The sequence below is a fragment of the Rousettus aegyptiacus genome, unplaced genomic scaffold (genome assembly GCF_014176215.1).
Source record: "Rousettus aegyptiacus isolate mRouAeg1 unplaced genomic scaffold, mRouAeg1.p scaffold_m13_p_6, whole genome shotgun sequence".
Classification (NCBI taxonomy): domain Eukaryota; kingdom Metazoa; phylum Chordata; class Mammalia; order Chiroptera; family Pteropodidae; genus Rousettus; species Rousettus aegyptiacus.
Genome location: NW_023416309.1, coordinates 64613485 through 64632681, shown reverse-complemented (window position 1 = coordinate 64632681; position 19197 = coordinate 64613485). Strand labels below are relative to the sequence as shown.

The 19197-nt window shown below is 47.1% G+C and overlaps 1 protein-coding gene across 9 annotated transcripts in view; it reads left to right on the top strand.

Moving 5' to 3' along the window:
- Positions 1 to 19197, top strand: part of TOM1L2 (target of myb1 like 2 membrane trafficking protein) — a 119358-nt gene that overhangs the window by 80572 nt on the left and 19589 nt on the right. For 7 of the 9 annotated variants that reach the window (XM_016145217.2, XM_016145216.2, XM_016145218.2 and 4 more), the window contains exons 5-8: positions 647 to 781; positions 2265 to 2423; positions 5182 to 5298; positions 17041 to 17174. In XM_016145217.2, coding sequence (XP_016000703.1) covers positions 647 to 781; positions 2265 to 2423; positions 5182 to 5298; positions 17041 to 17174 — 545 coding nt within the window. The remainder of the gene's footprint in view (positions 1 to 646; positions 782 to 2264; positions 2424 to 5181; positions 5299 to 17040; positions 17175 to 19197) is intronic. The other 2 variants (XM_036222134.1, XM_016145214.2) reach the window with 1 other exon arrangement.

The window sequence follows — 19197 nt, the reverse complement described above, 5'->3', positions numbered from 1 at the left end:
ACCTGTGTGCTGACATTGTGGGCAGCACAGGGCACCCCCACCCGTGAGCCTCAGTCATCTCACCTGTCAGAGGCGGGGCTGGACTAGGCAGTCTCAGCTTTAGTCTTCTCATCTACTAAGGAAACCTAGAATTAGCCTTTATTTCCAGTCATACATCAATTTCTCCTTTTCTCTCTGCTCAATTTGCCTGTGATTTCTGCCTCCATTGATGAGAGCTCTGCGGAGCAAAGTACAGAGGTAAACATGCTTGTAGACCGAGGTCCAGTGGTAGCCTCAGGGCACAGCAAGGGGGTGTCCTCTTCATGCCTCTCAGCTGAACATCACCAGGAATTTATTTTCTTGATATTAAGGAAATGCCTGCATTTTAGAATGCACCACAGAGCTTCTCCAAGGAAATACTACATACTGAATTAAGTTTTGTGTTTTTGTTCACGCTCAACAGCACCATTAAAAACCAAGCTGTTGCCCACCGCATCATAGCAGTGCTGGCAGGAGAGAAACAGAATAGATTTGGCCAGGGTGATTGGCGTTCTAGTGTAGGACAGCACCAGCCTCTGAAAGAGGACCTGGGCTGCTTTGGGTTTTCAAGCACTGTGAGAGCCCTTGGTGAGAAAGGCTTCCTAATAGACCTCTTTTATCCTCCCAGGCCTGGGCTGATGCCTTTCGAAGCAGTCCTGACCTCACAGGTGTTGTGCATATATACGAGGAGCTGAAGAGGAAAGGGGTCGAGTTTCCTATGGCGGATTTGGACGCTCTGTCTCCCATACACACACCACAGCGGGTAAGCTTCCAGCTGGCATTTTCTAGGAAGACCTATTGCAGAACAGGCAAGCCACTGCCACCACCCTTCTGCCGCTTCATTTGAATTATTCAGCTTGTCATCATGCTTTCTTAAAGCTTGAGGGCATTTCTTTTTCATAACAAGGGGATTGCAGGAGTGAGACAGCTGGTTGACTGGTGATTAAGTGGCAGCAGTGTCTCCCCCCAGTTTCCACACTAACTGTGGAAGAATATAATAGAGGGATCAGTTCAGACATTTTCCATGGAAATGATTGCTTGGGCGGAGCCATCCTGTGAGAGTCGTTAACACCTGCGTTTCAGAGGCCCCAGAAATCTGGTGTGAGGATGCCAGCATCTCCCTTTGAGATATCAGAGCACCTCAGTGGTCGCAGTGCAGAGCTGCTGACTGTGTCACTGAGCATGGGCAAAGAGCAGTTTTTGTTTTTTTCAGATGTACAAGTTACTCAGATGGATCTAAATAGATCCAGAGCCATTATCAAATGGATCTGAAATTTATTTTGAGCTATGAATCTTCAGCATCAGCCCCAGACATCACTGAATTCCATCAGCCTTGAGATTCAAAGCCCATGGAAAGCCCATTTAGAGGCCTCCCACTGACCTCCTACAACATGGGGCAGCTCTGTGCTTCAGGATTAAAAACATGCAGGACAAACCATTCATCCTATTCCAGATAAGCTAGTACTTACCTCTGCTAGCTGGGAATTAGCCCCAGCCAGGAGAAGAGCCAGGAAGCTCCAGGGTCTGGGAGAGGCACCTTGTCTCAGAACATTCTTCCTTATTGGCCCCTATTTGCCCATCTTTGAAACGGCAGTAAGAAGGACAGCATGTCTGTGTAGGTCTCTCATGTGAACACAATGTTCAGGAGGTTATTGGAGATGCCCAAAGAACAAACACAGGAATTGTAGTTTTTCAAAGCAGTATTTTCATTACGATTCCTCCAAACCACTTAGTATGCTTTGTGGACTAAACGCATAACCTGTTTTCTTCTTCTAATAATGACACAGAACAGTGTTGTTGTTTCTATAATTACAAAGGACGTTCAGTAAATTGCGTAATTACTATTTATAGTATTCCACTTGTAAGGGCCAAAATGTAATTTTCTGGTACCAAATAAGGATTCATGAGTAGCAAAACTTAATAGCAGTCCCCCTCTACTGGGATCCCTAGGTGGTCCTAATGAAGCCATGACCAGAGCTCTCACCGAGTGCTCTCGCTGTTGCCTTTCGGAGTTACTTTGCTTGGCTGTGAGGTATGTAGAGGGAGGAGCCATTGGTAACCCCCTTCTCAGATGGAGAGACAGGGGGCAGAGGGCTTCCTTGAGCATAACAGGTCAGCAGTAAAGCTGGGCCCTCACCTCTTTGTAGGCAGCTATGGCGGGAAGTGCTGCCGTGGGTGGGGTAGATGCCAGACCCAGTTGCACAGGCAGCCCAAGTGAATGGAGGACTTTGCTGTTGCCGTGCCAGAGTGTCCCTGAAGTGGATCCAGCCACGACCATGCCCAGGTCCCAATCGCAGCAGAGGACGAGCACCAGCTCCTATTCTTCGCCTCCTCCTGCTCCCTACTCCGCTCCACAGGCCCCGGCTCTGAGTGTGACTGGCGCCATCACAGCCAATTCAGAACAGGTACTTGCATACTTCTAGGCCATAGGCTGCCAGCCAACTGTCCTCATTTACTTTTCCAAGAGACACGTACAGAGTTCTTCCCAGACCAGGTACTGTGTTAAGTGCCAGTGACACACAGATGGAAGGACTCAGCCTCCTCTCCTGAGCCTCGTAGTTGTGTGGGAGAGACAGGGGTAAAGATAATCAGGACATTGTGGTCACACTGTGGTAGGATTAGTACCTGAGTGCTCTGAGCCCAGAGTTGAGCAGTGCCTTGAAGGCAGCTCAGCAAGCTGATGTTGCTGAGGTTCTTGAAGCTGGAGTAGGGCCTTGTCAGGCGAGGTGTGGTCCAGAGGTACAGAGAAACGTGGTGCTCTAGGGACTAGCAGGTGGATGGTTTAGAGGATAGGTGCAGGTACAGGGTCCAGATGGGGAGGAAATTATGGCAGAAAGTGAGGCCAAAAGCACAGGAGTAGAGTTGAGTTGTGAATAGGCCTGTGTGTCATACAGAGAGGTTTCGATTTAATAAGCACGAGAGGCCAGTGACCCAGTCAGCCAGGTACCAGTGGAGGCAGAGGCTAAGACAGGGAGGCCTTGAGGAAGTACTCTTCCTGTCTTTATCCCAAACATCGCCTGCCTTTCATGAGTAATTTTCTGAGAAGTTAATGCTGTTTAACTCCAAACTGGATTTTTTAAAGGTGATTTGTGGAGACCGATCTTTAGGTGAATCTCTAGAATTTCCATTTGTTAAAACTTGAAGATTGGTCAGACTTGAAAATAAATCTATTTAATGTTAAATTTTTTAAATCCTTATTTAGTATCTGTAACAATGTCATTATTACAGAACCTCATTTAAACAGAAGGGTCAAGCAATTCTGTCTGGCTAATGGAAGTATTATGCTAGGGCCCTGCACATCTCAGTACTCTGCCAGCTCCGAGGAAGGAGCATGGTGTGAGCAGGAGGAGGTGAACTGAAGTCAGACTGGCCTGGACTAAGTCTCCACTCTGCTCCCTACTGTGAGGCTTTGGCAGGTCATTTAGCCTCAGTCTCCTGTCAGTAGAATAGGGCAGTAGTCCTTCCTTCTTACCCCATGAAGCAGCCATGGGCTTGAGGGGCAACTGAAGGAGTGCCTCATAATAATCACCCAGGGCGGGGGGCAGTTGAAACCTACAGATGAAACTTGGGATTTTTGTTAACTGTGAGCCTTGCTTCACTGAACTCTGCCTTTTTTCATTACTCAGAATGGCCAGAATCAGGCTTCAAAGGGAAGCTCTGGGAAGAAGATCTCTGGCTCCAGGCTCTGCTCCCATGGGCAAACTGTGCCCCCTTCTGCTTAGGGGGAGGGTGAATGTGTTTGAAATTAGATGGCCATGAGACCCTCTGCTAAGTCCCTGTTAACGTGCATGGGAGCTCTGGAGGGGCCCTCCCAGCAGCCAGAACAGTGGAGAGGAGGGTTTAGAATGGATGAGTGAACAGAGTATTGCCCCTGGGGGAAAATGAAAACAGAAACAAGCAGGGAGCCAGCCTGATGTAGAGGACCCCAGGGCTTCAAAGCCCACATGGTTCCTAACTGTCACAGCCCTAGACCTCCCTTGCCAGAAACCTCTTCTCAGCCAAGATGCAGGCCATCCATTTGTCAGGCAGAGGCAGAGGCAGAGCAGAGCCTCTCAGAAGGGTCATCACCTTGGTTGACCATTCATCCATCTGTCCATCTAATAAACATTTATCGAGGCATCTGTCCCTGTCCCTTTACTAAGGGTACAGACCTCAATCCAGCAGAGTCCCTGGCCCCAGAAGCTTGGCACAGGATAGGGAAGGGCCTGCAGAAGGAGGTGGCAGGGCTAGGTTGCACCTCAGGGAGAGGCAGAGGAGAGGGGTCAGATGCAGTTAAGAGCAATAGCAAAATCCAGCTCTCCGGACATTCTAGCAGGAAAAGGACCTAATCAATATTGAGTATATGTATGTGTCGACACTGTGTGAGCATTTTCACATCAGTCACAGCAACCCTGTAAAGTATGGATGTTATTATCGCCTTTCCACAGGTAAGGAAACTGAGGCTCAGAGAAGTTAAGGTTTATTTTTATGGGGTCCTTGCTGCAAGAGAAATGGCCCAGGCCCAGGCTTTGGGGAGCTCTGTTGAATGGGCAGGTTGGGTAGCTTTCAAGGGGTCGTGTTATCCCTTGGTAGGGTGCTGAATGGGAAGAGGGTCTCCTCTGTAGTCTTCTCTTGGTCCCTCTCCTTCACTCTTGCCACACCAGAAAAGCATAGTTAATGCTGGCCAGCCTCTCAGAGAACCGCAGTATTTAGATCATAAACTCCTAGGTGCCAGAGTCTCTAACTATCAGGTCCCTCAACAAGCATCCCAACCCTGAAAGGACCACATGCAGTCCATCACTTGCACTTTAAAAGCAGAAACAGGCCTGAGAGAATAATTCTCTACTTGAGTTTCTGTAGTGGGAGAGCTGGGACTGCAAACCAGCTCAGTCCATTCTGGACTCAATATGCTTTCTCTGCATGGCACCGCCTCAGTGTCATGGACAGAGCCCCCAACGACAAACTTTTAGAAACCAGAGCTCTCTGAGGTGGCCTCACTCTCCCATTCAGTCCTCTCTCAGAGCTGCATTCATCTCACATGCAGACCAGAGTGAGACGAGAAGCCTTCATCTGTGGTACTCATTCAGAAGTATGACCTAGATGTCACAGTGAGTGGAACTATCACCAGCCAGGTGTAGATTGACTGACCTCTCTTTCCTGCTTCCATTCTCCTGGCCTCAACAGATTACTAGGCTGCGGAGTGAACTGGACATTGTTCGAGGAAACACAAAAGTCATGTCCGAGATGTTAACAGAAATGGTCCCGGGGCAGGAGGATTCGTCTGATCTGGAGTTGCTACAGGTGAGGGGGACCTCATCTTTTGGGCGCTCCGGGCCTGAGGATGCAGCAGTAAAGGAGAGACTGAGTCCATGTAGGCCCACACTCAGCCTCACACTTCCTAGGAATGGTTAGAGGTTAATACCAGGCTTTCTCGTTTTTATTTACCTCAATAACATTTTTTTCCTGACTTTAAAATACCAGTTGCAGAATATATGCCATGGAAAGAAAATGGAAGTACGAAGAAGAAAATGATTCTTTAATGCCAACAAGCAACCACTGTTGTTTTGATATATTTTCTTTCAGACTTTACTATATTTATTTCAAATGTAGTTGAGATGATATTATTTGTACGATTGTGTGTGTCACTTTGCTCCCTCAACATTACGTCACAAGCATTTGCAACAGGACCTTCAACCTTTCCTGCACATAGGAGCCTGTCTAGTCACACCTTACCCACCCTCCCTACCCCAACATTCCTGAGACTGAGATGAAGATGAAGATGAATCTCCTTTCCTTTGCCTGAACACTAAGGATTCCCAGGCTGAGGTTGCTCACTGGGCTGTCCACCTCTGGGCTCCCTGCAGATCTGGGATCATGGCAGAGAGGGGTCCAGGAGCAGGGTTGACCTGCGGGGACGTCCCCAGACTATTGCAGGAGATCTTGCCTCAGGCCTGTTTCCCAGGCCAGCCAGGCCCAGAGCTAGAAACCAGATTTCTACCATACTCATCTCAGATGACTGTGGAATTTGTAGAAAATGGCAGCGACATTGCCCTTAGAAGCAGTGACCCTGAAGGAGTGGAGAAAGGGTACTGTAAACTGCAAGTGGCAGAGTTCTTGAGTAAACAGGCCAGGAGCCAGACTGGCCTGGCTAACTGGCCTGAGTGCTTCATGACATACCTGCTGCTGCTATTCTTGTTTGGCACTCAGAGTCAAGAGTCTTGGTCCCATAAGTGCTACACCTCCCACCCTGCTGTTGGCACACACTTGCAGCCTGTGAAAGCTCAGCTCTGATGGCTCTGTCCTTCAGTAAAGCACACAGCCAGAGTGGCTGCACCTGGTCCCAAGCTGTTTCTTATTGTGCCCCCCTCATCCTCGAAAGCTATCATCAGCTCCTGGGGGCGAGGACAGATGGAGGCCTGTTTTGGGCCTAACGCAGAGCAAAGCCCTAGAAGCACAGAGATACATGGGCTGAGATCCCTGCTCTGGAGGAGCTCACAGCCTAGTGCAGGAGACAGAAGAACAGCTCATCTCCACGAAACTATGATATCAGGCTGCTTTTGAAGCCAAGATGAGTACTCTCTGCCAGCCTGAGCGAGGAGCCCTAAGTGGCTCCTCCCTACTTTCCAGTCTCTGACGCCTGCAGCAGACCTGGCTTACCTCAGTTGAGCAGATCCAGCTGTCCACATGCCACACTCTATGGGACCCAGCATCCCATTAATACATCATTGGCCACCATTCCCAGCCTGCAGTCAGGGGTTCTTCCCAGCAGTACCGAAGGCACTGGAATCTGAGGTCAGTCCAGAAACAGTTCAGAAACTGAGAAGGCCTCTGGAGGCAGCTTGGTGCTGTGTCAGCATCAGAATTCCTGCTGACAAGGGGTTTGCAGTGGACAGAGCTGAGCTCCTGGCAGCAGGGGGTAGGCTGAACAAAGCCAACATACTTCCAGACAGCCAGAGCAGACCTAGACAGCAAGAATACTCCGTGTGTGTGCGTGTGTGTCTGTGTGTGTGTGTTTTTAAACAAGCCCATCAGCCAAGACAAACAGAACATAATCGCCTGGCGTCAGCTCAGTTTTCAAAAATAGGTTGCTTCCCATGACGTTTCCTTCCCTCTGTTTTGTTCCAACTCTAAGCCTACCAGCCCTAACTGCTATCTTATAAATCAAAGAGAGAAAGAATGGTCAGGGTACCAGTGGGAGGCTGTCCTTTCAGCATGGGAGATTAAGGAGTCCGGCAGCTCTGTGTGAACAGACACAGCTCCCCTGGCTACTGGCCTCGCTCCTCAGTTATTCCTGACATCTTTCCTCCTTTTCTTCTCCTGGTAGTCAGAAACCAGCTGGGCGGGGTCCCCCAAGGGTCAGGCCACACCCAACGGTCTTCTTGGAAAGTAAAGGGATCCAAATATGCCCCGAAGACCCCTCAGGCGAGTTGGAGGGCAGCCAGTGCTGAGGGTAGAAGCTGTCCAGAGCTTGCAGTGCTGGCCAGAGCCATGGAAATAAACACATTTGTCACCAACCCAAATATTCACGCCAACAGAAGCTGCTCCCCACTTAAGTGTAAATTGCTGGGTAGTAGGTGGAGGAAATGGGAAGAGAGGAAATTAGAGGTGTCAGCCCCAGGATGCACTGGTGTGACCAACCATAATTATGAGTGGGTCATGTCCCGATTGCTTCCTGCACATCACAAAGCACTGTCAGGTGTAGCCTCGCCACAGCCCAGCAGAGCAGCAAAGAAGCTTGGTGGGAAGAGCTGTTTGCCTGAGGATTCTTTAGTTGCTAACTTGTGGTTGAGAGAGGCTGAGGCCATTCTACTACACTGCTTTCAGCTTAGCTGGAGCCCCCAGGGTAAGTAAGGAAGGATGCCCAGAAGGAACATAGCAGCTCCTGTCAGTGTGTGGAACTCTGCTCTGAGTTGGCCAAGACCTTCTAGGCAACTAGTCTAGCTCTATACCTATGCTCAGATTCCTCCAACAGCAGCTTGCCTAGTGCCTGCCTCAGTTTTCTTAACATCCTCAACAACAGGCTATTCGGGTCAACCCATGGAAGGACTTCCATTTCCAATCACATGTCTTGGTTACACTTTGGGAAGCAGCACAGCAAGGCAGGATGTAAAAGGCTGAGGAGTCACTGGGTTCACATCTGAGTCCAACCACTGAAGAGCTGGGTAGCTCTCAGCAAGTCCCCTATCCCTAGGAGCCCAGAGTAATCACTGACACGTGGGCAGGATTGGCAATCATCTCTTTACAATGCTAGCACAGTGCCAAGTGCAGGCAAGTCATCTACAAGTCTTCTGTGATTATTACTGGCACAGCCTTCTACACATCAAGCTAAAGTCTGTCTCCTTATAACTGCTGTCCTGGTCTGTCTTCATTAACAACAGAACAAAACAAATCCCTCTTTCACATGGGAGGTCCTTAAATATCTGAAGACTGCCCACAGCCCAGTCTCTGTGTGGCATAGATGTGGCTGTTGGCAGTTCTCAGCAGGAGGCAGACGTTATAAAATCAATAGCTTCCATCAACTGAAAACCCTCCATCTCTTTCTCATGTGGCTGTTAAAACCGTATCTTTCCCACTCTGTGCATGGGCAGTTGGGTCTGGGCCTAAAATTTATGTCTGCTAAAGTTCTTGCCCTTACTTGAAGCCTGTGAGTCCAGCTTTTTGTCTCTCCCAAATTAGCTTCTTGAGCTTTGTCTTCAATTAATAATAACTTAATTAATTCAATGATGCTAAAAAAAAGAAGCCTTCCTCCATGTTGTTTCTTCAAGTAGCAGATGGTACATCCCCCTCTTGCTTCTTGCTTCTTCCATCTCATTTCAACAAAAGACTGAATGTCCAGGACCGTTTTCTCTAGAGAATTCTAGTTTATTCTACATGTTTAGTTTCATTATTACCCTTTCTCTCCAACAAAGAATTTTTTCTCCCTCCCCTTTTCTTTACAGCTATAGGATGCAGATCTTCAGGATGTTATTCCATACTCCTTAGAACTTAGAGAATGTTCAGAGGACATCTGTAATGATGATTAAAAGGTGGTTTGTGAGGTGGGGATGAGAATGTCCCTTGAAGAAAAGATAAAGGCATTGGGATTAATTAGAAAAGACAGGATATTTTAATAAGATGTTATGATAGATGGAGAGCTTTTGCATAAAGAGCAGTAACCAGCTGTTCTTCCCCTCTGTTGAGAACCAGATATAGAAAGAGACTAAAGCTGAAATCTTCAGCATTTAGGAAACTCCTGTCCCAGCTGTTGCACAGTGGGAAGGACCACCTGGGCAAGCTGTGGTTTCTTAGTGTCTCAGGACTAGAGGAGAGTCACTGTGTCTAAGAGGTGTGGAGGTGGAGAGAGGCAGAGGAAGACTTCCCAGCTGCACCTGTCATGGTCTGGCTGTGGATGACCCCATGGAGACCATGCAGGTGTCTGGCTGGCATTTGTGGTGGCAGAAATCTTAACATTCTGGTCCTCCTCTCTCCTTCGATCTCTTTGTCTTTTTTCTTCCTATTTAATTTTTTTTAAGATAGTAACTTAAAAGGTTAAAGCACAGAGATGGTAAAACTCTCTCTGCAGAGATCTCTAGAGATCCTTGGTTCAGAAGCCCCAGGCCAGACTCTCTGGGCCTGGCCCTGGGTGCGCCTCTGATATTGGAGCATGCAAGGCTCTGCCTGTGAGGTCCTGGGCCATCTCACCCAGCTCAAGGCAGTAGAGGGAGAGGTAGCAAATGCAAGGCCAAAGCAGTTGTTTACCTGGTGCTAACAATTCATGAGATCCCTGCATTCTCTCCTCTTTCAAGCTGAGGTCATATTGTTAGAGCTAGCAGAAGTCTCAGAAATCATCTAGCATTTCCCCAAACATTTCCGTAAAGTGATAGAACTTTTTTCTCCACAAACAAAATTCTACAGAGAACAGCAATGTTTAAAACAGATAAAAGCAGAGCCACCCCAGCTGCCATAAGTTGGGGTGCTCCAAACCCCATGCTGTGGAGGCATCTTGGTGGCCCTCACAGAGCTTCACCATTTCTCCGATACACTTGTTTTACCCAGGGAAAAACAGGCCCGGAGAGTGCTGGAGGCCTGCAAGAGCGGTTTGCTTCATAGCTGCCTGCTGCCTGTTACTTGGTCCCAAGCATCCAGAAAAGACTGGACTTTGTCAGGGAGCGTGGATCTCACCCTACTCTCTTCCATCTGCTGGTCCTTGTGTTTGGGGGCATTCGGAGCCATCTTTTTGAGACATTTCTGCAGTCTTCTCAAGGGTCTGGCTTCATTCTCCTTTGACTCTGGTGGACTATCCTTGAGGCCTACTCTTTGTCCTGTGGCTTCTGCCTTTAGAGTGGGAGAGGGGCTGGTCTTCCGTTATTGAAGATAAGTACTAGCCAGAGGCTCTGCTGGAAGAGTTCCCTTGACATGGGGTGACAGTGCTGACTAGAGGAGTGTCTAAATTGCTGTGGGAGTTGAGGAGGGAGAGTGGTGGCAGGACCTCCAGAAAACATTCCGGGTGTATAAGGAAATGATAACTGGGTAGACGAGTGGTAAAGCTGGCACTGTGAAATGTTAATGATAGAATCGAGGTTTTGGGTACATGCTATTCACCATAAAATTCTTTTAGCTTTGCTTCATGTTTGAAAATTTTTTTAAAATTTATTTTAATTAATTTCATTGTAATTACAGTACATTGGTTAGATATCTATATAGTTTATAAAACGATCCCCCCAGTTGCTCCCTCCCTCCCCTGACCCTCCACCTAGCCAACGTATTCATGTTGACTGGATTCCCTGTGCAGTGCTCCCCATCTCCATGACCCTCCATCAGCTACTAATTTGTACTTCTTTAACCCTTCACTCCATTCTCCCAGCGCCCCAAACCCCTTCCCCTCTATTTATCACCAAATTGTCCACTATATTTATGAGTCTGTTTTTGATTAGTTTGTTCTTTTTATTCCTTAGATTCCACATACAAGTGAAATCATATAGTGTTTATCTTTCTCTGACTTAAATACCTTCTAGGTCCATCAAAGCAATATCTTTTTTTATCCCCTTGCTTTTAGTCTGTGTGTGTGTCTTTTAATCTGAAGTGAGTCTCTTATAGGCAACATGTAGAGGTCTTGTTTTCCTTTCTGTTCATCCACTTTTTTATTTGTAGCACTTAATTCTTTTCTATTTGAGGTACTTTTTGATAGGAATGTAGTTGTTACCATTCTTTATTCCTGTTTTTGATACATGTTTTTCCTTTTTAAAGAAGTCCCTCCAACTTTTCCTGTAATTCTGGCTTGGTGGTGATAAATTCCTTTAGCTTATTTTTGTCTGGGAAGCTCTTTATCTGCCCTCCAACTCTAAATGATAGCTTTGCTGGATAAATTATTCTTGGTTGTAGATCCTGCGTCTTCAACCTTTCGAATTTTTTTTTGCTAGGCTCTTCTGTACTACACAGTTTCTTTTGAGAAATCAGTAGCCAGTCTTACAGATTTTCCCTTGTAAATAACTGTTTTTCTCTTGCTGCTTTTAAGATTCTTTCTTTGCATTTAACCTTTGGCATTTTAATTATGATGTTTCTTGGTGCAGGCCTCTTTGGATCCCTGATTTTTGGAATTCTTTGAGCTTCCATTTCCTTCACCAGGTTAGGGAAGTTTTCCACTATTATTTCTTCAAACGGCTGTTCGACATCTTGATTTTCTTCAGTTATGCCAATCAGACGGATATTTGGACCCTTAGTAGTGTCCCATATGCTTCTTAAATTATTTTTATAGTCTTGGCCTTGTCTATTGCCATTCTAATTGTGTGTCCTTGGCTTTCTCATCCTCTAGATAGGGCATTTTATCTTTTTCTTTATTCACTCTATTCCTTTGTTTATTCCATTTAATATACTTCTCATCTCAGAGAATATGTTCTTCATTTCAGACTGGTGCCCTTTTATAATTTCCATTTCTGTTTTTCTGTATTTTATCTCTTTGTTGAAGTTCTCATTAAATTTAACCCAAAGTTCATTGAGCATCTTTTGTAACCAGTGTTTTGAACGCTGCATGTTAGATTACTTGAATCCATTATATCTGGATCTCTGTTCTGTTCTCTCATACGGTTTCTGCTTCTTTGTCTTCCCGTTCGTCTGCCTTTCCATGTCTGTTTCTATGTACTAAGCAAAGCTCTTAAGTCCCCTGGTCTTATCAGTGTGGATTTGTGAAGTAGGTGTCCAGTGGTACAGTCCTGAGAAGGGTTCAGCTGCAGGCCAAACTTAGCCCAAGCCTCTGCCCCTCTGGATCCACCTGTTAAGATTCAGCAAGCAATCCACAGATGCTGTGCTTATAGTTGCCTCAAAAGGCCACACCAGAAACGAAGGCCAGCTGCCCGCATTGTGAGTCCAGGTGCTTCTCAGCAAGGAGCACCTGATTCACTGAGGATACACCTGGATGTGGATTGGGTGGGGGGAGGTGGGATTTCAGGGAATCCTCTAGGTGGAGTGTGGATTGAGTTGGGGGAGGTGGGGTTTCAGGGAATCCTCTAGGTAGAGTGACCACTGTTATCCAATTTGATGACCTCACGGCTATGGTGGTACAGTATCCGGTGCACTGGCAAGGGGGAGGGCTCAACAGGGAACAATGGATACGGCTGGTACTTCTGTATGGAATGAGTCTTGCCTCGGCCCTCACTCCAACAATGTCTCCCTGTAAGTCCCTGGTGCCCCCCATGCAGCTGAATCAGCCCTAGTGTTCAGAGCGAGCAGGTCCATCACCGCAAAAATCCGCTATGGACCTAGCCCCTTTAAGAGGCTTCTGCCTCTGCTGCAGCCTCAGTCTCACTCAGCCACTCGAGGCCAGGCAGCGCTGTGTCCTCGCCCCATCCTACCTTCTGCCATTGCAGAGTGAGTTCTTGGACTTCTCCCTAGTTGTATGGCTTGTTCAAGATCCCAGGTGATTTCTTCCTTGCTGCTGCTCCTTGTTTTCGTTATAACTTTGATTTGGTCACCAGAGGGATGAACAGAACCTCTGTCATCTACGCTATTTTGGTTTCCTCCTCACAGTGCGAATCTATGTTTGAAAAATTTTACGATTAAGTATTGGGGTGAGGAAATATCTTAGGGCCTTAAAAGATGAGTAGGAATTTGTTCGATGGAAAAGGAAGAGAGGGACATTGCAGGCAGAGGGTTGACTTCTCAGGGACCCCCGAGCCATGTGGGCAAGTGCCTGAAGCTATCTGCTGTTCTAAAAAGTCTGAAGTGTGTTTGGAGAAAACCCATGGGCTCTGAGAGGTGATGCTGCCAGCTTCTGCAGGAGTGGCCTCGGACCTGTTTCCCGTGACTGCCGCATTACCCTGGCTTCTAGGTTCTACATCTTAGAATTGGCCTACAATGTGGATGGGAAGTGACTGACCTCTTCCCTTTTCCCTTCCCTACCCAGGAACCCCAGGCTTGCTCCTTGGCCACGAGCACCAGACACAGCCGCACTTCCATGTCCTGGGACTGTCTGGTGGGGCTGCCTTTGCTGGAGAGAGTGTGCCCATAGCTGAGACTCAAGATCCTTTTGTTCATAAGAGATCTTTTTTTATTTTTTATAGACACTTCAAGTACTGGTCTCACTTGCACCAGGCACATGCACATCCAGGGAGAGGGAGTGACATGCACAGTGGGTTCGCGGCAGACAGCAGAAAGGCAGGCACTGTATCTCTTTCCTCTGTCCTGCCACCTAGTCTCCTCTGTCCCCCAGTTCTAGCTTTTCCAGTCTTCCATCCATGATCTTTGGCCAGGTCACCAGCATTTCTTCCAAAGCGCTGGGCAAGATCTGCTCCCCAAGTATTGGTCTTTTAAAGTTAACCTAGATTCGTGTTCCTTTGTTAGTGCTAAGGAGCCGCTCCCTACACTCTAACCATGTATTGTAAATACTTTGATGATTTACATTATCACTTCAGTCCTGGCTCTCAGAATCCTTCACATAGTCTAATATGATTGCTTCTTTCACAAGTTCTGGCATTTTTATTTTTTATTTTTTATATATGTTTTAATGTTAAGGGTCTGACTTCATTTTAGCATCATTCATGAGCATACTTTATTTCTGTAATTAGGGTTTCCACTGTGGTTTTGGCTCTTTTGTGTGCTGTGCTTTTACTTGTAGTGACTGGATTTGCCCTGTGAGTGTCCACTGGCACCCATGGCAGTTATTGTGTGGCAATCCATTACTGAGACCAGGCCAGGCTCAGAGGCCCAGGCCAGTTTTCGAGTGTCCCTCTTCTGGCTAGCCCGGTGACATGAGCCATTCACAATGGTAGAGGGCGGGCATTTTTGTGGTGTTCTGTTCTTTACGGGACTCTAGCATTCTCTGCAATTCATTTTTGATATTCACCTCTTGTTAGTAATTCTAATACTTGTATTTGTGTTTATAAATTCTTACTACTGGGTCACTGGGGCCTGGGATGAGTTGTAGAAAGGGAAAATTGGATTCTAGATGAACAAGAATTTTCCATTCTCTGAATGAAGGGTGCTGGGAAGAAGGCTGAGCTGATATGGATAACTTAGTGAAGACAGTGATGGGGAGCTAGTGGTTTGAATGGACCAAGGGTTCAGAGCACTTTAGAGTCAAGGTCCACATTTTTTCCCCTCCAGCCCCAGCCTGGTTCTGACTTGCCCCTCCGTTTCTCTGCTGCTGATGGGAATGCTACCACCTGCCTGGGCTGGCCTGGCCTGGGCGCAGCTGGAACCTGAAACTTGAAGAGAATATGGGAAGGGAGAGAGGGGTTGTGAGTATCTAGTGATTCACTAGAAGGCCCCCCACCCCCCATCTTTCCAGAAATGATCCTGCCTTCACCAAAACCTAGAATGTTAGTCTTAGTAGAACCAAGAGTGAGACTATGTTCATAGGAAAAAACAGAAGGTCCAGACACTGGGCTTGCTATCCCCATAGATCAAGAGAGACAGTACCATTCTGGCTGTGCACAGGGCTAGCAACAGGGTAGAACCAAAACAAAGGGCAGTGTTTCCATAACCAACGCAAAGCGCCCAGCAAGCCAGAGAATCTCTGGATGAAGCTTTTTTCCTTTGAACATCAGACTCTTTTTGTATCCAACTGCCTAAATCTAAGTATCTTACGTATTGAAAAATACAGCTGTACTGGAATCATTCTGAGGTGACCTACATGGGCCAGGCTTCTTTCCTCAGCTGCCCCTGCTCTCAGGGAAGGAGCTTCTACAGTCTGAGCAGCCATGGAGGAGTGGCAGCTAAAGCAGTGTCCAGGCCTGTGTCTGGCTGGCCATGATCTACTTACTCTGTAATGGGCAAGTCATGTCTGTCAAGGTCCCCACCATGTTCTTACCTACAGGATCAAGCCTAGGCACTCTCATTCATTGCCCTTCAGCAGTGAATGAGGGGTATGTGCACATATGCACATATAAGGAACACTCTTGTATACCTTAGACTAAGCGTGGATAGAAGGAACACAACTTGCCCCCGTTAATTCTCTCAAAAGCACTGAAGGACTGGCTCCTATGTGTCAGTCACAGGTACTGGGAAAACAGGGACAAGAGATGCCATTTCTGCCCTCAAGAAGCTTTGGTCTAGAGAGTGAGGTAGATAAGCCCAACTGTAATGCCCCTGTGTGGTGAGCACCATGGGGTATTTGGGGCTGAGGATGAATGGGGACCCTCAATTTTCTACTTTGTGTTTGACTGGTTTGGCAATCAGATTCAGCAAACGATTACTGGGCCTTTTCTCTGTGTGTGGCATCCCCAGGGGATAAATGATGGCACCTACCTCATGGAGTTTATGATCTATTAGTAGGGGAAGCCTTCTAGTCAGGCCAGTCAGATTATGAGACAGGATGCAGAACTCAGTAGAGATCGTGTATGTCTGCAGTGAGTAGAGTGGTTACTTCCACCGGAAATATTTTCAAAAGGAAGTAGTTTTGAGGTTGAGCTGTGAGAAGAAAGGACTCTTGCTTTATCCTTGATCACCTTCACTCACTGGGTTATCAGCTGCCTCCAGTGTCCAGGTAAGTGGGGACAGCGTCTCACCTCTGCTTTACCCCATATGGTCCATTAGGAGTTGGAGCTTTTTCCACAGGGACTGTCTGTAGACAGAGATGCTGTGGGGCCAGCCCGGCAGGGCCGTTAGTTCTCTGCTCTGTAGGGATCCTCATTCTGGTTTCCAGGATAACAAGGAGCCTTGGCAGGTATTTGAAGGAGCGCCACAGCAAGTTTCAATGAGAGCATGAATCAGGCTGTTGTCAGAGTAGGGGAGGCCCACAGAAGCCAGACCATAAAGTGATAAGGGCCTGTCTTCAGCAGGACATTGTTTCCAAGGGTAGAGAAGGCTCTGATGGTGACTAGGAGTTCATGAGAGACATCTCTGGTTAGCTGGGAGCCATGTAGGAGTTTGCCGAACTTCTGAGACCTCAGCAAGATGACAGACATACCACCAAAATGTCTGTAATGCCATCATAAATTATACTCATGCTGTTGCTGGGAGTATAAATAAACCGATCTCATCTTTTTGAAGGGTCTTTTACTATTACCAATCAATTTTCTAAATGACTGTACCCTTTCCCCTAGGAATTTGTCCTATGGATGTGCTGGCACAAATGCATAAGCATACATGTATACAAATGTTCACTGCTGCATTATTTGGGTTGGCCAAAAGAAGAGAGACCACAATCTAAATGCCCAACAATAGAAGAATGGAGCGATACATTATAATACACATACAAAGACATGAGTCAGCCTGTAGAAGTGATGGGCAGAGTCTGGAATACTCTGCAAGCTGCAAAGAATCATATATATTTTAAAAACAATTTGTACAAACATGTACTTATGTACACACAACAGTATCTAGATAGGTATGGACATCTGTCTGTCTACTGAAAAAACTGGTTTCCTCTGGAGTAGGAGGAGGCAGGAGGGAGGGCCTTCTACTTTGCATCCTACACAGGCCGGCTTTACGGACTAGCACTAGCACGTACTCCTTTTGTGACTTTTAAGAATTGGTACATGTTTTCCCAAAGGAAATAGAATATGGAAGAAAAGAAAAAAAAAAAAAAGCATAGCCAGCAGGCTAGCCAGAGGTGCATGTGTCCCCTAGGAACTGAATAGGACCTGCCGGGCCATGCAGCAGCGAATCGTGGAGCTCATCTCCAGAGTATCCAATGAGGAGGTGACCGAGGAGCTGCTGCACGTCAACGACGACCTCAACAATGTATTCCTCAGATATGAGAGGTAGGAGCCAGGGTTCTTTTGTTTCCCTTGGAAAAATTATTGCCATAAGAGGAATTTCTTTCATAAACAAAGAGAAGAGAGAGAGATATTAGAGTTAGAAAATACTTATCAGAGATGCTAATTTGTTCCCAGAAGACAGGGAAAATGCTGCTTGTTCTCTTGGGAGCCCTGCAGCAGGAAGGTGACTGCAGAATTCGGCTCTGCCCTTTGTAAGCTTCAGGCTGCTCTGCCTTCTCCACCCACCCTAGCTCCTGGAGGGGGAGGACTGGGACACCTGCTCCTTTGAAGATCCTTTGAATTTGAAAAGGATTAAAGGGGGAAAAAATCTCTGCTAAGGAAAAAAGCTCTCCTTTACCCCCATCTTTAAGAAAACAGATTATTTTCCCTCCCTTTGCAAATGTCATTGCGTCTAGAGTGTTCAGAAGCAGGAAGGGTGTAAGTGCTGGAACACAGCTGTGTAAGGAAACACGTTCAGTTCTTTCTGTAGCCAAATCATTTTGGGGTTTGAGGTAACTAACTTGCAAATTCTTTTCCCTTTCCATAGCCATCCCTGGGGGGAAAATGTAAAGCATCTTATTCAGATGTAGTTTTTAGGTGGTTTAATGGCAGTTCTCTTCCCATCATTCTTCCCATCCCATCACTGATGGATGCTCAACGAGCTCTCCTGAATTTCCTGAATTACTTAGTGTCAGCATCAGAAAGCACCTTGACCAAGCCTACCTTCTTCTAAATCTAAGCCCCAAGTCCCCAAAGACTTGGGGCACTGGTCCCTCACTGACTTATGGCAGGATGAGCTGGCACCAGTTAGGGTTGGTGTGACAGATATTTGCATCTGGGGGCATAGAGGGTGATTTTGCTGCTGTTGTCACAACTCTGGACTTTGGCAGTAGGGTGGGGTAGCCCTGTGTCCACCTGACAGATGAAGAAGCCACTGCAGTGTGAATATGGGGCCACCCACGGATATGTCAATTGAAGAATAGGAGCATTATCTGAGGCACCTCAACTCCCAGCCTTAGATGTCTTGGTCTTGCCATGTGGTTCTAATTTCTTCACTTTAAATGGGCTAGACTTTTAACCTGTTAGACCCATTTCAACCCCGTTTAGAATAAGATGACAAGAACTAATGTGGGCATTTTCACCTGCGTCTCCCAGTCCCAGTGTTACCAAAAATTCAGAGGCAAAGCTTGAGGCCAACAGACCTGAGGTACCATTCTGGCTAGAGTGCCTTTGATAAGACTGATTGTCCCTGAAAGAGAGTATGGGAAAGTTGTTTTAGGTTTAAAATTTTTTCAGATGTATTAATACTCCTGTTATCCTTATAAACCATGGTTGAAAAACCACATAAGTCTTCAAAACACAGTTGACACACATATCCTAACCAGATTATCCCTTGTGGGGAAACCTGCTCACCAGGCACAGAGCCCAGCAAGTGGGGAGACCAGTGTGCAGCAGTGAATCTCAGTGAAGCCTGATTTCTCCAGGCTCTAGCTGGGGAAAATCTCTTAGCTACCTCTTTGCCCATCACATTCGGGAACTTTTCAATGCAAGAGCTGCCCACTTCCACCCCCCCCCCCCCACACACACACAATTGCCCTTCTATTCCTCACCTGGTATGAGAATGACAGGCAAGAGAGAGGCTTTCTGCCGTTATTTCAAGCCAACTCCCATCCACGGCCAGTCTGTAGCTAACAGGCTGGAGTAGGAGACTGGCTGGCAGCCTGTTACTGGTTGGTCTAACCCTTTCTGCAGCCACCAGGGATCCTTTCACCAGGCCAGGGGCCTGTGCCTGTCTTCCTCCTCTAGGTATCTGCCCTGTATATGCCCTACTGCCTTTACTCTGGCAAGTTGAGCTAGGGCATTTCAGTCACCTCAGATAATTACTCCCCAGCACAGCTCTGTGAAATAGGAAGGAGGGCTGTACTTTTTGCCTGGCTTTGCCCCCAGGTAAAGTGGTTGGCCCAACCTACCCTTCACAGTACAAGAGGAACACCTGGGCTCAGGGTCTGAGGGGATGGCTGGGGGT